General features: G+C 48.9%; 1 protein-coding gene across 1 annotated transcript in view; it reads left to right on the top strand.

Moving 5' to 3' along the window:
- Sema4f (ssemaphorin 4F) overlaps positions 1 to 16,880 on the top strand; it is a 30,781-nt gene extending 13,901 nt beyond the window's left edge. Inside the window, 10 exon segments of the mRNA XM_051154763.1 lie at positions 10,113 to 10,232; positions 10,322 to 10,353; positions 10,355 to 10,474; positions 11,276 to 11,454; positions 11,650 to 11,797; positions 11,929 to 12,151; positions 12,285 to 12,394; positions 12,503 to 12,663; positions 15,650 to 15,708; positions 16,086 to 16,880. Coding sequence (XP_051010720.1) covers positions 10,113 to 10,232; positions 10,322 to 10,353; positions 10,355 to 10,474; positions 11,276 to 11,454; positions 11,650 to 11,797; positions 11,929 to 12,151; positions 12,285 to 12,394; positions 12,503 to 12,663; positions 15,650 to 15,708; positions 16,086 to 16,699 — 1,766 coding nt within the window. The 3' untranslated portion in view covers positions 16,700 to 16,880.
- The last annotated feature ends 3,832 nt before the right edge of the window (positions 16,881 to 20,712 follow it).

Raw genomic sequence — 20,712 nt, 5'->3', positions numbered from 1 at the left:
TCTAGCATATGACACATTTATCTGTCCTGTCGTCAGATAAAATTAGCAAAATCATCTCAGTATCTTTATTTGTGATATTTATACTAGGGGAAAGTGTGACTGTTTTGGCAGTCGATTCACATGGGCCTGAAATCATTGGCGAGCCCTTGGCAGTCTCCTTGTCTTCTGCTTGCTCTTTGGAGGTTGGCTTCCACCCAAAGGCCTCGTCTCAGCCACGCAGTTGTGATCTTAACCAGCCCTGGGCCTTCTTTCTCCACCACCCTTGGCTGGCTCCTGGTTCTGTCCCCGCCTGCCAGACCTAACCTGAGTGGAAAACACACCTCCAGCTGCCTTTCAGACAGCTGTGCTTGAATAACCATCATGCTCCAATGAAAGCTCATCACCTTCTTCCAAGTCCTCCAAACCTGCTTCGCACCCGCGCTGCCCCCCCGCCCCCGCAGCCTCTCTCTGGGCTCCGGGTACCACACAGGAGCCAGCGGCTCGCTGCCTTTGGTCTTCCTTCCACATCTTGTAATAAAGCAGGTTTTCGTGATGATGAGCCGAAGTTTTTGCTGTTTCTTTTCTCTCTCTCTCTTTCTTTCTTTCTTTCTTTCTTTCTTTCTTTCTTTCTTTCTTTTTTGTAACCCTTCCAGTACCTTTTCCTCTATGGATTCCAGATCCATGCCATCTGGTGGTAATGCCTCTGCCAAGGTGCCCTGCATGTGTTCGGGTGCGCGGCTCCTGCCTCCATCTTAGGTCACACGTGACCTCTCACATCCCCATCTGCCCCAGGACAACCAAACATACACTTGCCATGACAGGCATAGCATCCTGTATGGCCAAGAGAGAGCAGTAAGAGGTAAACACTTTTTGGGGAGTTTTTTTTTTTTTTCTTCTTCTTCAAGACAGGGTTTCTCTGTGTAGCCTTGGCTGTCCTGGACTCACTTTTTAGACCCGACTGGCCTCGAACTCACAGAGACCTGCCTGCCTCTTCCTCACCGATTGCTAGCATCAAACATCAAAGGCACCACGCCTGACTGCAAGGGGTAAACACTTTACCTAATTATGACTTACTCATAGGTTGATGAAAAAAGGTAACCTGCTGATCTAATTTTTAGATAAGGAATTGGAAGACATTGGATAGAATCAAAGAAGTCTAGCTTGAAAGACTGTGTGACCAGCTGGGTGTGGTAGCAGAAGCCTGTAATCCTGGCACTGGGGAGGAGGAGCTGGGAGATTGGGAATTCAAGGCCAGTCTCAGCTACATGCTGAGTTCTAGGCCAGGCTGGGCTTCATGAAACCTTGACAGAAAAGCAACAGGAAGGAAGGAAGAGAGGGAGGAAGGAAGGAAGAGAGGGAGAGAGGGAGGGAGGGAGGAGGGAGGGAGAAAGGAGCGTGGTCATAAGAAGGAAAACTAGAGCATGTTAATAATCTTTTTAAAAACCAGACAATCGGGCTGGAGAGATGGCTCAGAGGTTAAGGACACTGACTGTTCCTCTTAACCACTGAGCCCTCTCCCCAGCCCCTCCAGTGGAAATGTGAAAGTCCAGCAGCGTAATGCGTATTTGCTGCTGAATGCACAATTAGCCTGTTAATTTTAGGGTGTCTAACCCTTCCAGGACCTGTGTCCAACAGGCCGTCTGGGCAAATAGGTGTGTTTCACATGCGGTTGTGGTTTTTATTTGGCTGTGAATCTTCATCTTTTGTGGCTTTCAGTCTTTTTTTTTTTTTTTCTATTTCTGAAATGAAAATTTGTTTTTGAGTTACAAAAGTAAAAAAGATGCTAACTACAAAAAATAATTAATGATTATAAAGGAATAAAGAAACAAATAGGTGAGGCAGGAAAAATCAAGGTCCTCCCTCCCTGCATGGAAAGTTTGAGGTTAGCTTGGGCTACATGGGATGCTGTCCCTCTGTCCCTTATCCCCAGAGAAAAATGATCATACTAGAAAGGTGCTTTCAGCTGGAAATCCCAGCACTTGGGAAGTTGCATCAGGGAATCAAGAGTTCAAAGCCATCCCAGGAAGATCTTGTTTCAAAAAACCCAACGCAGAAGTTTTTAAAAAAAAATAACATTAGTCAGAAAGAAATGTTGTTAACACCATAGTTACACTATCTTCAACAATCTTTCTGAAGACCACACACACACACACACACACACACACACACACACACACACACGCATACACATACACACACGAACATACACACGCACACACATATATATACGCATGTGCGCACACATGCACAGATATATGTACAGATGACATATTTGTGTGTGTCTGTCAGTTATTCGTGGTGTGGTGTGTGCACACATGTGTCTGAGTGACCCTGCATGTGAGTGTGGAGGCTGTCAGAGGATGTCAGGTGTCCTGCTCGGTCACTCTCTGCTTTGTTCCCTTGAAGCAGGGTCACTCACTGAAGCTGGCACTAAGGCGGTAGTCCACAAGTCCCAGAGATCTTACTGTTTCTGCCCCAGGGCAGGGACTACAGGCTTGCGTACGATCGTGCTTGGCTTTCTCTGTGCATGCTGGGGATCTGAACTCAGGGCCCCGGGCTTGCACACATGTGTTCTTAGTCACTGAGTGATTGCCCCAGCTCCTGTATATGTATATATTTAAATATTTTATTAAAATAGGGCTGAATTACCCCCAGTACTTTTTTCTAACCACCTTATTCACCGAGCTCTGTGTTATTTTGTGGCCGTTACACTGGTCATCTCATCACTCACTTCTGCATGTTTTTAGTTTTTGTTATTACTTGTTTTTGTGCACCTAGGCTGGACCCCAGGGCTTATGCAAGCGCCTTACTGCTCCACCCCTAGCCCCGAGGCTCTTTGGTTTTGTTTGTTTGGTTTTTGAGAACAGATCTCACTATATAGCCCCGGCTCTTCTGGAATTCACTATATAGACCAGGCTGGACCCCCAAACTCATAGAAATCCACCTGCTTCTGCCTCCCAAGTGCTGGAAGTAAAGGCCTGTGCCATACACCCTGCCCTCAGTGTCCAGAGACAGGGTCTCACCGTGTAGCCCAGGCTGACCTGTGGTACCTAACAATCCTACTTCAGTTCCCTAAATGTTAGCGTTTCCTGGTGTGCACCACTGGACCAGCTATGTATTTGAAGTTTACTGACTTGAACCATTCAGTAATAATTGGCCAAATAATTACACATTTATGGATAGTTTACTATGTGAGGGTTGTAGTTCTGTCATGTTGGACTTGAAAATGTCTCGGAGAATCTAGAACGTGCCATGGCCTTATGTCCTCCTGTGGACATAGTCTTCATGACTGTGTGGTTGACATCCCTTCCATGTGAGCTTGAGACCATGGTGAGCCCCGCTCTTCCCAGAACACCGAGATACATGCTACATCCATCCCAAGGTGTCTGTCTCTCCTTCTGTCCCCTAGTGTCAGTGACCCTTTTTTATTCTACCATGAGTGGCAATTCTCTTCTGCAGTTGAGGGTTCTGTGTTGCTAGCTCTTCAAGGCATTGCTCCCCCACAGCATTTGGGACCCTTTGCCTCCAGCGAGGCTTTTGCAGGCTTATCTGTGATTCCTCTCCATTAGTGATTTATCGCCTTTATCCCCAAAGACACAGTCCCTAAATATACACAAGTGTCTCCTCCTGTCTCATGCATTCTCACGACAGCCAGGGCATAGCTTCTGCCACAGTTTTGGTTTTAGAGCCTCCTGTGTATGGTGTTCTTTTTGTTTGTTTGTTTCTGTTTTTGTTTTTCAAGACAGGGTCTCTCTGTGTAGCCTTGGATGTCCTGGACTTGCTTTGTAGACCAAGCTGGCCTTGAACTCACATCAGTCTGCCTGCCTCTGCCTCCCAAGTGCTGGGATTAAAGGCATGCCCCACCACGCCCACCTGTGTATAGTGTTCTTAAGTGACCATTTTTCTTTTCCTTTTCTTTTTGAGACAGGGTTTCTCTGTGTAGCCCTGGCTGTCCTAGAACTTGATCTGTAAACCAGGTTGGCCTCGAACTCAGAGATCTACCTGCCTCTGCCTCCCAAGTGCTGGGATTGAAGGCGTGTGCCACCACCTCCTGGCTAGGGGCCATTTTTCAATCAGCTTTTGTGTGTAAATTTTCTTTCCACCCGTCACCTCGCAAGTCCAGAGAGTTGGCTTCTGTGGGGCTCCATCTGTTGCTGGGCCCTATGACTAATATTTAGGCTTCTCTCCTAAACTCTGCTGGAAGGGATTGGCATGTCCTTTGACAGCTGCCCCTCCTCTGCTAGCAGCAAACAGCAAGTCAAGCATATGTCTCCAAAGCCTCACAGGGAGCTATAACTGACTCTATCACGTATCAGCCCCTTGCCAGGGCTCTGTAATTGTTACCAAGCATCTGCATTTATTAAGAGTGGAAAGAGGCTTTCTCCCTAGTCTGTAGTTTTGAGGAACCTGGTATTTAGGAAAAGTCAATTTGCTCAAGACTGTACTGTCTAGTAAGTAGTCAGGAGTTCGAACCCAAGTCTTCTGATGCCAAAAACCCTTTCCACGGTCTCAAGTGCTGGAAGCGTCTCTGCTTCCCACCCACACCCCGCAGGGCCCAGGCCTCCCTGCTGGTTTGCACTCTGCATTGATTGTTGGGTCAAGGCTGGTTAGCTGGCCACTGCTAACAGCACACAGCCTTGTGGGACCACCGGTAGCCCTAGCATGTCTATGCTTCTTCCTTCTGCATGGCCCTGCTCTCTCCTGCCTCTCCTAGCTAGCACAAGCCCCTTCAAGTTCTTGCTAAAGCATCTGCCTTGCCTCTCCTGCCTCTCTGGTCTGACCTCCCAGCTGCCCTCAGAACACTGTCCCTTAAATGGTGGTGTTCCCCGGGGCATTCTGATCTACTTACCTTTCTCCTCAGTACCTTTGCCTCATGCCTCTTAGGACCCAAAGCAGGATGTGCAGTGACTCACTGCCAGGTGCTGTCTCTGGCTGTGCTTCCTGGACCCTTCTAGAATCTCCGATCTGTTCTGAGAGCCCTTCTGCCTTAGCGTGTCCAGCAGCGAATGACCTTCCTCTCCAGCTGCCTTCCTCATGGGTCTTCCTCTGTGTTTCCTGTCCTGGTTACTTATGGGCGATAAACCATCAGAGAGATTATCTTAGTTTATTCTCTCATCTCTCTTATCTCAGTTTGTGCTCAGGTCTTACTCACACACTCTACTTTAGAAATACTTTCTTGGCCTTTCCCCTTTATCTCCTCAGCCTTGTCCAGATCTTCCACGCTTCTAGAATTGTGTGAATGGTCCTTTGAGGCTGTTATTTCTCTTCTGCCATCTCTTTTTCTCTTTTTGTCTTCTCCTCTTCATCCTTTTTCCATTTCTCCTTCCTCTCCTTTTGAAGATACAAAAATAAAATATAAGCATAACACATAAAAAAAAAAAAATCACATGGTGAGCTGGGCATGGTGGCGCATGCCTTTAATCCCAGCCCTTGGGAGGCAGAGGCAAGTGGATCTCTGTGAGTTCCAGGCCAGCCTGGCCTACAAAATGAATCTAGGACAGCCAGGGCTACACAGAAAACCCCTGTTTTAAAAAACAACACAAAAACCCACAAAAAACAAAACAAAAAAGAAAGAAAGAAAAGAAGAAGAAGGGAATCACCCAGTGAATTAATATAGGAATGGCTCTTCTTCTTTTTTTCATTTCATTTTATGTGTGAATGTGTGTTTTGCATCCACGTATACCTGGGTACCACATGCCTGCAGTACCCAAAGAGGCCAGATGAGGGAGTTGGATCTTCTAGGACTAGAGTCAAAGACGGTTGTGTGCCTCCATGTGGATGCTGGAAACCAAACCCAAGTCCTATGCAAGAGCAGCTAAGGTGCTTAATGCCTAAGCCATCTTTGTTGTTGTTGTTTTATTTTTATTTTGGAGACAAGGTCTCTCTGTATAGCCCTGGCTGCCCTGGAACTTGTTATGTATACCAGGCTGGCTTTGAACTCTCAGAGATCTATCTGTCTCTGCTTCTAGAGCACTGCAATGAAAAGGCATGTGTTACCATGCCTAGCCTTTCTCTCTCTCTCTCTCTCTCTCTCTCTCTCTCTCTCTCTCTTTTTTTTTTTTTTTGATAGTATCATATTTTGTAGTTTAGGCTGGCTTTCAACTTCTGATCTTCCTGTCTCTGCCTCCCTACTGCTGGAATTACAGATCCACAGCACCATGCCTAGCTATTGTCATTGTCATTGACAGTGTCGTCATCACCACCACCACCACCACCACTACCACCATCACCACCACCACCACCACCACCACCACCATCACCACCATCACCATCACCACCACTACCATCACCACCACCACCATCACCATCACCACCACCACCACCACCACCATCAACACCACCACCACCACCACCATCACCACCACCACTACCATCACCACCACCACCACCACCATCACCACCTCCACCGTGGCCTTCTAACCCAGGACTTTGGGCTTACTAGGCTAACATTCTACCATTGAGCTACATTTCCAGCCCTCATTACTTTCCTTAAAAACCAAAATTGATTATGTTGCACTCCCCATTGGAAAAAAAAAAACTCAGACATTCCTCCCCATGGGATAAAAACTACAGTAGCTCAATGGCAGAGTACACCTTACAAATGAGGGCACATCTCCAGGTCTCTGGTCTTGTCTCTGCTCACTTTTTCGGCCTAGAAGCCTCTGCCCCTTGGGGCGTCTGCCACCATGGTCCTTATGCCTGAATATGGCTCCTCTATCCCCCGCTTCCCCATCTTTCTCCCTGATGTCCTCTAACTGGCAAACTTTGTATTCCTCGGAGATGCTCCGGGGCTGAGGAATAGCTCAGTTGGTAAACCACTTTCCTGGCATATGCAGGGTCTTGGTTTCAATCCTTGGTACTCCCCGTCACCCCTCAAAAGATGTTGCAACCCCAAGTAGCTATGGCTGGACCATCCTCTGTGCTCACCTCCATCTCTTAGTTCAAGTCTCCTGGTCCCTGATCATGTGCTTGCCTTCCTCACCCCAGCGGGAGTCTGTGACAACAGGATGTGCTGAACACAGTGTTTGTGCACAGGGTGGATGCAATCCTGCCACCTTGCTTTTCCCACAATGCCTGGGCTGCTTGAGACCCTCCAGGGGCTCATGGCTTTCTATTGCCTGCAGCTGCTTTCTTACTCCTTGTGTCTGAACTCTTGCCCACGTTACTCACGGAGGCAGAGCTGTCCCTCTCTTCTGTCCCAAAGTGCCTGTGATTTATCCTCTTATGACCACTTTTCTGACAGCGCTCGCACCGTCTCAGCACAGGAGGGAGGCTTCCACTCTTCTGTTGTCCTCCCTTTCTGTGAAGTTTCCTCTCATCAAACTGAGTGAGACTTAAACCGCTTGTATCAGAGTAACTCCTGCTGGTTTGAAGGGTGAGGTGTGATTTGACTTCTTCCTTTCCCATTTGGATCCCCTTGATCTCCTTTTGATGTCTTATTGCTCTGGCTAGAACTTCAAGAACTATATTGAAGAGATATGGGGAAAGTGGGCAGCCTTGTCTGGTCCCCGATTTTAGAGGGATTTCCTTGAGTATCTCTCCGTTTAATTTGATGCTGGCTATTGGCTTGCTGTATATAGCCTTTATTATGTTTAGGTATGTGCCTTGTATTCCCGATCTCTCTAGAACTTTAAACATGAATGGGTGTTGGATTTTGTCAAATGCTTTTTCTGCATCTAAGGAGATGATCATGTGGTTTTTCTCTGTTAGTTTGTTTATATGGTGGATTACATTGATGGATTTCCGTATGTTAAACCATCCCTGCATGCCTGGAATGAAGCCTACCTACCATGGTGAATGATGTCTTTGATATGTTCTTGTATTTGTTTTGCGAGTATTTTATTGAGTATTTTTGCATCAAAGTTCATACGAGAAATTGGTCTGAAGTTCTCTTTTTTTGTTGGGTCTTTGTGGGGTTTAGGTATCAACGTGACTATGGCCTCATAGAAAGAATTTGGTAATGTTCCATCCATTTCTATCTTTTGGAGTAGATTGAAGAGAATCGGTATTAGCTCCTCTTTGAAGGTCTGGTAGAATTCTGCGCTGAAGCCATCTGGCCCTGGGCTTTTTTTGGTTGGGAGACTATCAATGATTGATTCTATTTCTGTAGGTGAAATAGGACTTTTAATTTGTTTATCTGATCTTGATTCAGTTTTGGCAAATGGAATCAGCCTAGAAAATTGTCCATTTCCCTTAGATTTTCAAATTTTGTGGCATAAATTCCTTTAAAGTAGGTTCTTATGATTCTTGTTATGTCCCCCTTTTCATATCTGATTTGTTGATTTGGATAGTGTTTCTCTGTCTTTTAGTTAGTTTGGCTAATGGTTTGTCTATCTTGGCACCAAACCAAATAACCCAATTGAAATGGGGCTCAGAACTAAACAGAAAATTCTCAACAGAGGAATATCAAATGGCTGAGAAGGGCTGGAGAGATGGCTCAGCGGTTAAGCACTGACTGCTCTTCCAGAGGTCATGAGTTCAATTCCCAGCAACCACATGGTGGCTCACAACCATCTATAATGTGATCTGATGTGCATTGTATACATAATAAATACATAAATCTTAAAAAAAAAAGAAATGCTCAGCCTCGTTAGTCATCAGAGAAATGCAAATCAAAACGACACTGAGATTCCATCTTACACCCATCAGAATGGCTAAAATCAAAAATTCAAGTGACAGCACATGCTGGCGAGGATGTAGAGAGAGAGGAACACTCCTTCATTGCTGGTGGGAACGCAAACTAGTACAACCACTTTGGAAATCTATCTGGCGCTTTCTCAGAAAAATGGGAATAGGGCTTCCTCAAGACCCAGCTATTCCACTCCTTGGAATATACCCAGAAAATGCTCTACCACACAGCAGGGACATGTGCTCACCCATGTTCATAGCTGCCTTATTCATAATAGCCAGAACATGGAAACAGTCTAAGTGTCCCTCAGTCGAAGAATGGATAAAGAAACTGTGGTACATTTACACTATGGAATACTACTCAGCTATTAAAAACAAGTAATTCTCAAAATTTGTGCACAAATGGATTGAACTATAAATTATCATAATGAGTGCCTTCACCCATAAGCAAAAAGACTCAAATGGTATATACTCACTTATATCGAGACACTAGCCCAAGGGGCATGTCCCATGAAAGTCTTCACTTACCAGGAAAGTAGGTCAGAGGGGAGGGCATCCTATTGGGACTTTAGGTGAGAGAAGCATGGAGAATGGGGAAATAGAAGGATCCAGAGGGTCCTGGAAACCTACAAGAAGAACATTATGATGGGCAGATCTGGGTCCTGGGGTCCTGCTCAAACTATGGCACCAGCCAAGGACAATATAGGCCATAAACTTTGAACCCTTACCAGACCTAGCCGATGGACAGGACATTCTCCACAGCTGAGTGGAGAGTGGGGTCTGACTTTCACACGAACTCTGGTGCCCCATTTTTGACCATGTCCCCTTGATGGGGAGGCCTGGTGGCACTCAGAGGAAGGATAACAGGTCACCAAGAAGAGACTTGATCCCCTATGAGCATATACAGGGGAGGAGGTCCCCCTCAGTCACAGACATAGGGGAGGGGAGTAGGGGGAATGCGGGAGGGAGGGAGGATACAAGGGATGGGTTAACAATTGAGATGTAATATGAATAAATTAATAAAATATTTTTTTTTAAATGAAAGGCAAGGTGTCAGGGCATGCTGCGATTCTACCCCATTAGATCACTGAGTCTCCAAGCAATTCCAGTCTGCTCTTTAGTTGTGAGTTGTCCCAGAGTAGTGTACCCAGCAATGCTCAGCAGAGCACAGGTTCTAGGCCCCACAGTGGAAAACTTGAGGAAGCCTGGGGTTTGCCACCTCCTGGAGAGTCTCAGGACAGATAGCTATCACCAGGTTACTGCAGTGACACCTGCTGTCATGCCCCTGTCATACTGTGGTCCTCCTGGCAATTTTTCCTCAGTGCAGGCTTCCTACTCCAGCACTTCCTTTCCCATTCGTAAGTCAGGTGTCCCCTGTGATTACCTTTGGTGGGTGCTCAGTCCTGCGTGTTGCTTCTCTGCTTTGTTCCATGCTTCTGCCCGTGCCTGCTTCTGCTTCTGGGTATGTGACTCTGACTGCTCACCTCCTCCCTGTCGCCCTGCAGGGGGCGTCCTTTACACTGCCACTGTGAAAAACTTCCTGGGGACGGAGCCGATTATCTCCCGAGCTGTGGGTCGTGCTGAGGACTGGATTCGAACAGAGACCTTGTCATCCTGGCTTAATGGTGGGGAGAGGGACAGGGTCCCCTGGGATGCAGGTCAGGTGGAGGATGGGTAGCCTCAGGCTCTGAGGTAATTGGATTTTTTTTTTCAGCCCCGGCCTTTGTCGCTGCCATGGTCCTGAGCCCCGGCTGAGTTGGGGGATGAGGAAGGAGACGATGAAGTCTTCTTCTTCTTCACGGAGACCTCCCGGGTGTTGGACTCCTATGAGCGCATCAAGGTCCCTCGAGTGGCCCGCGTGTGCGCGGTGAGCTCTCTGTCCTGGCTGGCTCACATGACCTGGTGTATGACCTTCTGTCTTTCCCTCTCTGTGCTTGCTTTGTCTCTCTCCTCAGTCTGCTTTGTTCTCTACCCAGGCTTCTCTCGGGGGAGCTTGAGGAACGTGAGGGAAAAGGCTCTGCCTCCCCTCCCACCACACACACACACACACTTACCCTTCTGACACACTGTCGGTAGGAAGTTGGTTTGTATTAGAAGGTCAAGGAAGGATCTAATGATGGACCCCAAGTTCAAGTCCTGCCCCACCACTTCCTGCCTCTGTGACCTCTGGGCGGTTCTCTAGGGCCTTTGAAACACATGTGTAGACTTTACATAATAACCAACGCTGACCTCTGCTTTAAGGGCTGTGTGAGGTCATGGCTCTTTGTAAGTACACAATTGATGTCGTCACTAGCCTTGTTATCATGACCCTACCCACCTCTGCATCTTATTGTCTGCAGTTTCTCAGACTATGTGTCTGTTCTTCCTCTTCAGTGTGTCTGTCTCCCCATCTGTGTGTGCTGTGAAGTCAGGAAGGAGACTAGAGGGTTGGTCTACACACATTTTGCATAGTATTGATCTTCTAAAGAGTGTTTCCTGCTGGGTGTAGTGGTGTGCGCTTGTGATCAGCACTCGGGAGGCAGGGGCAGGGGGATCTCTGTGAGTTTGAGGCCAGCCTGGTCTACAAAGTGAGTCTAGGACAGCTGAGGTGACACAGAGGAACTCTTGTCTCAAAAGCAAACCAAAGCAAACCAAACAAAAAATGTTTTCCATGTTCTTGTCACCCCAGGGGGACCTTGGGGGCCGGAAGACCCTTCAGCAGAGATGGACAACGTTTCTGAAGGCTGACCTGCTGTGTCCAGGGCCTGAGCATGGCCGGGCCTCCGGGGTCCTGCAGGATATGACGGAGCTTCGACCTCAACCTGAAGCGGGGACCCCCATCTTTTATGGCATCTTTTCCTCCCAGTGGTGAGGGGGTCCTGGTGTAGATGAGCGTGACATGGTGGGAGGTGCGCGGAATTGGTGTTGTCAATGCAGGTGGACTCTCTTTCCCTCAGCTGCATGGCTCCGTGTGTTTCTCGGGGATCACCTCACTTGATGAGGGATGAGGTGCTGTCATCTAGTTCTCTCCAGACACTTGGCTCCCATCTGTGACTCCTCCAGGGAAGGAGCTGCCATCTCTGCTGTGTGTGCCTTCCGACCCCAAGACATCCGAGCAGTGATGAACGGTCCCTTTAGAGAGCTAAAACACGACTGCAACAGGGGGCTACCTGTCATGGACAACGAGGTGCCCCAGCCCAGACCTGGAGAGGTGAGGGGGTGGAGCAGGTCGTCACCTCAGGCTTGCATTTTCTTTTCCTGTCCCAAAGGGCGAGAGCTGTGCTAAAACATCCCTGGCACTTCCTGTTCCCTGAGAAACGTCGCCCGACCTGTCTCCTTTAGTGTATCACCAACAACATGAAGCTCCAGCAGGTTGGGTCCTCCCTCTCCCTGCCGGACCGTGTGCTCACCTTCATCAGAGACCACCCTCTCATGGACAGGCCAGTGTTTCCCGTGGATGGCCGCCCCCTGCTGGTCACTACGGATACAGCCTATCTCAGAGTTGTGGCTCACAGGGTGACCAGCCTCTCAGGGAAAGAATATGACGTGCTGTACCTTGGGACAGGTATATTTAAGCATCAAGCAAGTTGCCCACATAGCGCATAATGTCACCACAGAGATGGTCCCCTGTGGCATTCAGGCACCAGGGTTCCAGGCACAGTAACAGTTATGCCGTCTCCTTGTCCTTTGCCTGCTAGAGGATGGCCACCTCCACCGGGCTGTGCGCATTGGAGCTCAGCTCAGCGTCTTGGAGGATCTGGCCTTGTTCCCAGAACCACAGCCAGTTGAGAGCATGAAGATGTACCGTGTGAGTTGTGTGTCTGGGAAGCCTGCGGCGGGAGAACCAAGTCCACAGCCGGTATGCGATCTGGTCTGGAAGAGGTAGCACATTTCCCCTCCTGCTCCATTTCCACAGGGTTGGCTCCTAGTGGGCTCCCACACTGAGGTGACCCAAGTGAGTACCATCGACTGTGGCCGTCTCCAGAGCTGCTCGGAGTGTATCCTGGCCCAGGATCCTGTGTGTGCCTGGAGCTTCCGGCTTGATGCTTGTGTGGCCCATACAGGGGAGCACCGTGGGTGAGTCGGGCTGCTTCGCCTTGGTCTCTTGCCTGCCCTCCTGGGCTCTGCCGCTCCCCTATGCCTGTCTCGTCTGCTAACGCCACCCTGTCTGTGTGCGTCTTCTTGTTTAGCATCCGCGTCACATGCCAGTCCATCTGTCAGCTCATCTGTCTGTCTGTCTGGTGCTGCCTAATTAATGTTAGACCTGCCCTGACAGCAGTGACAGACAGACAGTGGGGACTGACATCACCTCTAGGAGACGTTTCTCAGTTTTTATCTTAGCAGAGTTCTCTCACAGTTGCTCTTCCGCTCCTTGCTGGGAAATCCCCTCTTTATACCTCCTGTTATCTCTCCTCTCACCCTACCAGCTCTGTTTCCTCCTCCAGCCACGGAACATCGCTGGTCCTCAGGGTTTAGTCCTAGGTCCCTTCTCTCACACTCTGCTTAGGGGGTCTCACTCCTATGATTACCACAAGTGTGCCCCGAGCTGCAGAGCTGCAGAATACACCCGTCTGATGCTCTACTGCACACTCTCTCCCCTGCAGTGCTCTACAAGCCACCCCCAGGCACAGCCAGCCTGAGCAGTGCACTATGGTTTCCTCCTTTCCTCACGTGTACATCCCAGGAGAAGGACCACTGTCCCTTCGGGTGCTCACAATTGACACTGCACACATTGTACTGTGATTGGCGTTTACCAGCTCTAGAGTGTATCTGTCATTGCTCCACTGGCTTGCTCTATTTCCACAGCCACCAAGCTAGTATCACTTCTTTGTGTGTGTGTGTGTGTGTGTGTGTGAGAGAGAGAGAGAGAGAGAGAGAGAGAGAGAGAGAGAGAGAGAGAGAGAGAGTGTGTACCGGCAAGTATATATGGCCTTGCCACAGCACGTGGGTCAGAGGACAACCCGGGTTCTAGTCTCCTTCCACTTTGAGACAAGGTCTGTCTTGTGGTTCACTATTGTATTAAGCTAGCTGCCTAAAAGCTTACAGTTTCTTCTGTCTCTTCCTCCTCCTCAGTCTGTAGGGCTGTGCTGAGATTTCTGGGGTTATAGACAACTGTCCTACTGTAGTTCTGGGGAACTGAACTTATTCCATTCGATCTGTACAGCAGGCACTTTGTCCACTTAACCATCCCCCGGCCGAGTCTCTTCTCACTGGGCTACTCTTGCCTGTTTTGGGCTCCTGCCATCCATTCACCCCTCAGCAGTGACTTTAAAAATATGCCACATGGAAGCAAGTCCCTGACTTCTCACTCACCTGAGTATCTCAGTATGGCTCTCTGTCCCATAAAAACTTTCCTAAAAAAAAAAAAAAAAGATTTTATTCTTGGAAATTTTAAACATATTCAAAAGTAGAGAGAATAATATGACAAATTTGCATATACCCTCCCCTTCCACTACCGATGCCTGGTCAATACTATGTTTCTAACAATTTTACTCCCAGTTATCCTAAAACCTTAGCTATCGTTTTACTTTATCCATAAGTCTTTGAGTATCTCTAGCACTGAAAAAAAAAGGTGCCGCAAAGGTACGTTGGTCAGCAGTTAAGAGCACTGGATGCTCTTCTAGAAGATTCAGGTTCAAGTCTCAGCACCTACAGGATGGCTCGGTTTGAGGGTCTCCAGTACCCTTTTCTGGCCTCTGAGGGCACTGCACACTTGTAGTGCACTGAAAGGGGAAAAAGGTGGATGCTGCCTGAACAATGACACTGGAGATTGTCCTCTACTCTCCACATGTACACACACATGTGCATGTCCACTTGCACACATACCACACACACACACACACACACACACACACACACACAAGATACATACCCATGTTACATAGTGGGTAATATTACCATAGCCATACCAATTCTTAATTTCTTTCTTTTTTTTTTTTTTTTTTTTTTTTTGGTTTTTTGAGACAGGGTCTCTCTGTGTAGCCTTGGCCATCCTGGACTCACTTTGTAGACCAGGCTGGCCTCGAACTCACAGCGATCCGCCTGCCTCTGTCTCCCGAGTGCTGGGATTAAAGGCGTGCGCCATCACGTCTGGCCCAATTCTTAATTTCTTAGTGTTTTGAAATATCCAGTCACTGTTTCAGTTTCCTCACTGGCATATACTTACAACAGTCTATGTAAGTCAAGATTCAAATAACACCATCAACACTGATAGGCTTATATGTTTTATAAGCGTCTTTCAATTTTAGAAAATATTGAGACAAGACCTTAATCTGTAGGCCCAGGCTGGCCTAGAACTTGCTCTATCTAGCCTGGGCTGGCCTCAGATCCACAGTGATCTCTTATGCCCTCTTCCTCCCACACACTGAGATTACTGGCATCGAGATTCATGCCTGATTAAAACCTAAGGTCTGTGCATCATGCTAGGCGGCATCCCTGAGCTACGTTCTCAGCTATTAATCTTTAATTTCAATTGCCTCAACAGAATATTTTTGGCCAGCTGTTTGCGAAATACTTTTTCAAAGCAACGTTGAGACTTCCTGTTTTAAAGCCCCCAGGGCACGCCCACCTGGCCTCCCTCCCAGCCTTTCATCTGAGTGCTGAAGGTTTAAGCTCAAATCCTCATGTACACCGTGTACTCTTCTACCCACTGAGTCACCTCCCCAGACCTCAGGTTTAAATAAGGGGCATCCTGTAGTTATGGACAGCCAGCTTCCCTTCTTAGGTCTCTCTTCCTCTTAGGGGATACCCACCACGCATCCTTCCTTCCAACAGAGTGTCTGTTAGGAATACATGTAAATTTGGCAGGGCAGGTGCCTTGAAGAACACAAGGGGTATTAAGGGAAGATTTGGTGGGGTGGGGTGGGGTGGGGGGAGAATGCTGACTAACCCCAGGAGTGATTTATGACGTGATAGGTTAAGGAGTGAGTGAGTACCAGGATAACTGAGTGCTGTGGTATTGGGAGTACCGTGGGACTGAGCACCGTGGGTGGGCCTTCCAGGTTCTGAGGAGGGCACAAGCACGTGGGAACACTAGGTTTGCCAACTGTTCTCTTCTTTGTAGGATGGTCCAAGACATAGAGTCAGCGGATGTCTCTTCTTTGTGTCCGAAAGAACCTGGAGGTCTGTATGGCTCAAGAGAAATGTTGATGGAGTATATAGAAAGGGGCTAGAACCTTGTTCACTTGACCCTTGAAGACACAGCAGCCAGGGACCCATAGCCTTCCCCTCTTTCGGACCCCTTTTTGCCAATGTCCCTACAACTCTATCTCATATCTGACATCTCTCCATATGCCCCCCTCATCCTCCTTCCTGCCTGTAGCCTCATGTCTTCTTTTGGTTTTTCGAGACAGGGTTTCTCTGTGTAGCCCTGGCTGTCCTGGACTCACTTTGTAGACCAGGCTGGCCTCGAACTCACGGAGATGCGCTTGCCTCTGCCTCCCCAAGTGCTGGGATTACAGGGGCCTCATGTCTTTTGTGCCTTTGCCTTCTCTCCACAGAACAGCCGGTAGTGTTTGAAGTTCCGGTGGCTGCTGCGGGCCATGTGGTCCTGCCGTGTGCCCCCAGTTCCGCCTGGGCATCCTGTGTGTGGCACCAGCCCAGCGGAGTGACTGCACTCGCCCCCCGGAGGGATGGGCTAGAGGTGGTGGTGACCCCAGGGGCCATGGGTGCTTATGCTTGTGAGTGTCAGGAGGGCGGAGCAGCTCGTGTGGTGGCTGCTTACAGCTTGGTGTGGGGCAGCCAGCGGGGCCCCTCCAACCGGGCGCACACAGTGGTGGGGGCTGGACTAGTTGGCTTTTTCCTTGGGGTTCTTGCAGCATCCCTCACTCTCCTCCTGATTGGTCGCCGTCAGCAGCGTCGGCGACAGAGGGAACTTCTGGCTAGAGACAAGGTGGGCTTGGACCTGGGAGCTCCACCTTCTGGGACCACAAGCTATAGCCAAGACCCTCCCTCTCCTTCTCCTGAAGATGAGCGGCTGCCCCTGGCCCTGGGCAAGAGGGGCAGTGGTTTTGGTGGCTTCCCTCCACCCTTCCTGCTTGACTCTTGCCCGAGCCCCGCCCACATCCGGCTCACTGGAGCTCCTCTAGCCACGTGTGATGAGACATCCATTTAGAGCCAGGAAAATGAGCGGATCACTGGAGCTAGCAGCTACTGAGACCAGGGTCACTGGACCTGGGAGATGATCATGACTGCTCAGTTCTCGTGGTTTCTGTGTGGTCACCTGGACCGCAGTGTCTGTTTTCTGAGTGTGGATGGGCTGAGGGCCAGGCCTTTGTGGGATTCTCATGAGAGATCAAGCCTCTGCCATGGTCTCCTATCTTGGGCCCAGCAGCCTGTGGGATAGAGCAAGGACACAGCTCTGACTTGCTTTATGGTGGGTCCCGACAGAAGGAAGCACCGCAGAGGTAGTGTGTGTGTGTGTGTGTGTGTGTGTGTGTGTGTGTGTGTGTGTGTGTGTGTGTGTGTGTGTGTGTGTGTGTGTGTGTCTGTGTGTGTGTGTGTGTGTGCGCGTGCGTGTGTGTGTGTGTGTGCGCGTGCATGTGCGCGTGCGCGCGTACTGCATCCTTGTGGTGGCTGTATTATTTTCCAGTTTGCTGACTCTGGGGGAGCGCATGATCCCCTGACTGCCTTGAGATCTCTCCTATCTCAGTTTCCCTTTGTTCCTGGAAGAGCGTGTGTCTATACACTGGTGTGCCTAGAAGACCTGTCCACGTGTGCATGAATGACAGGGCTGGTGCCTAGGTGCTTTTGGGGGGACTTGGGGAGGGAGGGAGGTTGGCATGGAGAACATTGCCCATACAACTTTACCCTCTGTAGCCAGTGAGGGAAACCACCCGCCCCCCCCCCCCATCACCCCACAGAGCTTCTTTAGCTTTGAGCAAAGTTCCCAAAGTGACCTTCTGGGTAGGAAGGGCCACAGGATATGTGGCCTCTATCCTCCTCCTTGTCTTTACCCTCTGGCCATCGCCACTGCCACGCCACCTCTGTGCTTTCCCTGGCTGGAGTGGAGGCTGACCCCGCTTTCCTCGGCTCCCATTTAAAATGACCTTCACAACATTCTAAACTTGGGGCACGCCAAAAGGAGCCCAGAAAGGTGTGTAGGAAATCCAAGCAAGTTAAAGGTAGATTTGTCTCAGTGACTTTCACCCTTGCCCTAAAGCAGGAGTGCCCCCAGCTGGGGCCCACGGACTCCCTGAAATTGTATGCAAAATGTCTGCCCATGTGTGTCTATTTTGGGGGGGCGGTTGTGTGTGTGATGGCTTTCGTCAAATGCTTAAGGCCTTAATGAAGTTAAAGGACCACGGCCCATAGTCTCCACACTTGGGCCATGCAGAGGAGGTACCGCTCTGTGGCGGTTCCTCCTTGGCCGGCTGCCTGTGGTCAGTCCCTGGACACATTGCTGCTGGAGACCCCACGTCTTTCCAGTGTTTGGAAGCTAGGCTCTGCACGTGCTTGACGACGTTGTCACCTTTCTTGCTTTGTAATCCCACGTGCACAGCTTCTGCTTGGTCTTGGCCTGTGAATGAGCCTTGTCCATTCCTGGTGAGGGGGACTCAACTCCAGTGATGATGCAGCCCTTTCTGGTTGACGTTTCTGTTCTATGTTTCTTGACAGCAGCCTGTGAACTACTCAAGAGTCCCCTTGGGTTTGGAGTTACCAGTGGCTTTGAGTGGGACCTTTGGCATGTAATCTAACCTAGGGTTATTGGTTTATTCTTCTGTAAAGTGGGGATATACCTACCTCAGGGTTGCTGTAAGGATCAAATGCGGAAATGTGTCAACAATAAAGCATTGCCTATAGCAGTAGATGTTGTTCTTGTGACTGTTGCTTTATTTCACCACCATAGCTTAACCACATGGTAGCCATGACAGGCACAGTCACCGTGAAACCCATGCAGTGGGAAGTGGGCCATCCTTTCACAGACATCTGGTCTTGGATCATCTTGGATGCGTCTTAGCCATCTATATCTAGGCTCTAGTCAGATCGGTGGTTTACTTTTTAAAACACCACGTGTCTATGTGCCCATGTGTGTCTGTGTGTGTGTCTGTGTGTGTGTGTGTGTGTGTGTGTGTGTGTGTGTGTGTGTGTTGTTGTGAGTGCAGTTCCTCCAGAGGCCAGAAGAGGGCGTATTGGATCCTTGGAGCTAAAATTATAGGCAGTTGTGAATTCTGTGCTATGGGTACTGGGAACTGAACTCAGGCCTTCTGAAAGAGTAGCGGGTACTTTAATTGTTGAGCCATCTCTCCAGCCCTCTAGTCTTAAACCTTTTGAGCAATGTTGATAGCTAAAGTTTCCTTCTGCTAGACTGGGAGCCACAAACATCGTCCTTGCTTCTCTATGGAAAGGACACATGTGCCAAGTCTTTGTGCTATTCCACTTTCAAGATGAAGTGGATTTTACTTCAGAGTAAAGTAGACTGAGCACACACACGCACGCGCACACACACACACACACACAAAAGCTAAGAAAGAGATGTTGAAATAAGAATTTTTATTTTCTACTTCTTGATGCTGGGTCTAAACTACATCACTCAGGCTGGTCTTGAACTCACTATGTAGCCCAGACTTGCCCAGAACTTGCAATTCTCCTGCCTCAATTCCCCCAAAGTCTTGGGATTCCAGGTATGCACTGGCATGCTTGGCTTTAAGAAGGCCTAGGGTTGAGGAAAAGGAGAAAATTGTGGCTTGATTCGTAGAGAAGACAGGAATAGGACACCCTGGGGGCTGCAGGAAGGACTTTAGAAGTCAAGGTCCCAGCCCCTGGAGTCATGGAATAGGAAGTCTTCCTGTCCTACTGTCTGTCACCTCTGTTTGTTCTGCTTGATTTTCTTTATGCCACCGGTAAATGCTCCCACTCAGACATAGAAAAGATGGCCGCCGCAGAGAGGGCTCAGTGAGTAAAGGCCCTTGCTGTGTGTGATCTCCAGAACCCACATGGGAGGAGAGAACTGACTCACTCAGGTGGCCCTCTGACCTCTACATGTGTGCTTTGGCACACGGGTGCATGCATGGCACATGCAAACATACATAAAATAATAACTGGTTAAAAGAAAGAAAGGTGGCCGCATTCACATTCTTTCAGCCACAGATCCCAGAAGCCAAAGCTGCTTCTTCAACTCCAAACCAAGGGTCACAAGGAAGGCTCTGCTTATATCACATGACTATACTGAACCAATGAGTCTGCCCAAGGAAATGGAACACTGGGATTGGGCACGCCTAAGTCACGTGCATGTCCAGGGAGGGGAAAATTAAATGCTCAGAAGAATGGGCAGAAGGAAGTTGGGTAGGAAAAAAAGCAATTGTTGTAGCTTACTAGAAGCCATTTTAGATGTAGACAGTGGTCTTTCTAAAACTAAATCTGAATATGTTGCTTCCAGATTCAAACTTTCTAATGTTTTTTTAGGATATACAGACTTCCAGCCCTTCCTCCTATGTTAGAGCCCTTCAGGTTAGGAGATTCATTTGCTTGCTCAAGCTCCCCCCGACCCCACCCCCGCACACCTCTCTTCTCTCTCACTCAAGGTAACACCACACCAGCCTGCTCTCACATTTGTAGACTTGTTAGGCTTTCCTACCTTCTGTCAACTACACTTATTCTTCTTTCAGCAAGCCTGGCTTCTAGCTATTTAGCCTTCATCTTAAATATCACTTCCAGAGTGAGGCCCGCCCCATCACTCAGTATGGGTGTGGTTGCTTTTCTTTTGCTGGGATAAAACAACTCTGAACAAGAGCAACTTAGAGGGGTGAGGGCTTATGGGGGTACAGTCTGTTGTGGTGGGGGAGGGGATAAGAGCAAGAGGATGAGGATGGCCTGGTGGTCAGGAAGAGGGAGGCCACATTTCATCCCCATGTAGGAAGCAGAGAGAGACAGACAGACACAGACACAGACACAGACACACACACACACACACACACACACAGAGACAGACAGACAGACAGAGACAGACAGATAGAGACAGAGAGACAGAGAGAGAGAGACAGACCACAGAGAGACAAAGAGACAGAAAGACAGCAGTGGGCCTAGGTGATAAAACCTCAAAGCTGGTGAACTTCCTCTAACAGGCCTCCACCTCCTAAAGGTTCCACCCCCCTTGCAAACAGCACAACCAACTGGGGACCAAATACT

Source organism: Acomys russatus, chromosome 13, assembly GCF_903995435.1.
Source record: "Acomys russatus chromosome 13, mAcoRus1.1, whole genome shotgun sequence".
Taxonomy (NCBI): Eukaryota; Metazoa; Chordata; class Mammalia; order Rodentia; family Muridae; genus Acomys; species Acomys russatus.
This window is presented reverse-complemented; position numbering and strand designations above follow the sequence as displayed.